Below are 421 nucleotides of genomic sequence, written 5' to 3'. Positions count from 1 at the left end.
GAACCGGGCCGTCCTGGGTCGTATGGCGTGTCCAGCGCCTTAACCGCCGCGCCACCTGCCGGTCCTCCATGAACCCTTGATCACACACTTTTCTCAATCTTTTTAACGTAGTCTAATCTTAAATATTTTTGTTAAAGTATTTCCTTGCATGTAGTAAATTAACCTGGAGGCTGGACCCTACTTGCGTTCTTCGAACTTGCCGTTTTTGTTTGCGGTGTCGCTCTGCTAATACTGACGGCCTACTCCAGGTCTGCCCAGAAGCAGCTTTGAGGGGAGATCTTAGCCCCGGGTGGGGGCTTTTGACAGCTCTGATGGCATCTCCTGGGGTCACCAGGCCCAGGACAAGCTGCGGGAAGTGAAGATGGACGAGTGTAAGAGTAGCAGCAGAGAGGCCCAGAACCTGAAGAGCAGCACCGGCAGC

At 53.4% G+C, this 421-nt stretch overlaps 1 protein-coding gene across 1 annotated transcript in view; it reads left to right on the top strand.

The window, feature by feature from the left end:
- Nucleotides 1-421, top strand: part of LOC114004810 (zinc finger and SCAN domain-containing protein 12) — a 19,646-nt gene that overhangs the window by 307 nt on the left and 18,918 nt on the right. Inside the window, exon 2 of the mRNA XM_027766050.1 lies at nucleotides 335-419. Within this exon, the coding sequence (XP_027621851.1) occupies nucleotides 335-419 (85 nt within the window). The remainder of the gene's footprint in view (nucleotides 1-334; nucleotides 420-421) is intronic.

Source organism: Tupaia chinensis, unplaced genomic scaffold (genome assembly GCF_000334495.1).
Source record: "Tupaia chinensis unplaced genomic scaffold, TupChi_1.0 Scaffold140356_1, whole genome shotgun sequence".
In the NCBI taxonomy this organism is placed as follows: Eukaryota; Metazoa; Chordata; class Mammalia; order Scandentia; family Tupaiidae; genus Tupaia; species Tupaia belangeri.
This window is presented reverse-complemented; position numbering and strand designations above follow the sequence as displayed.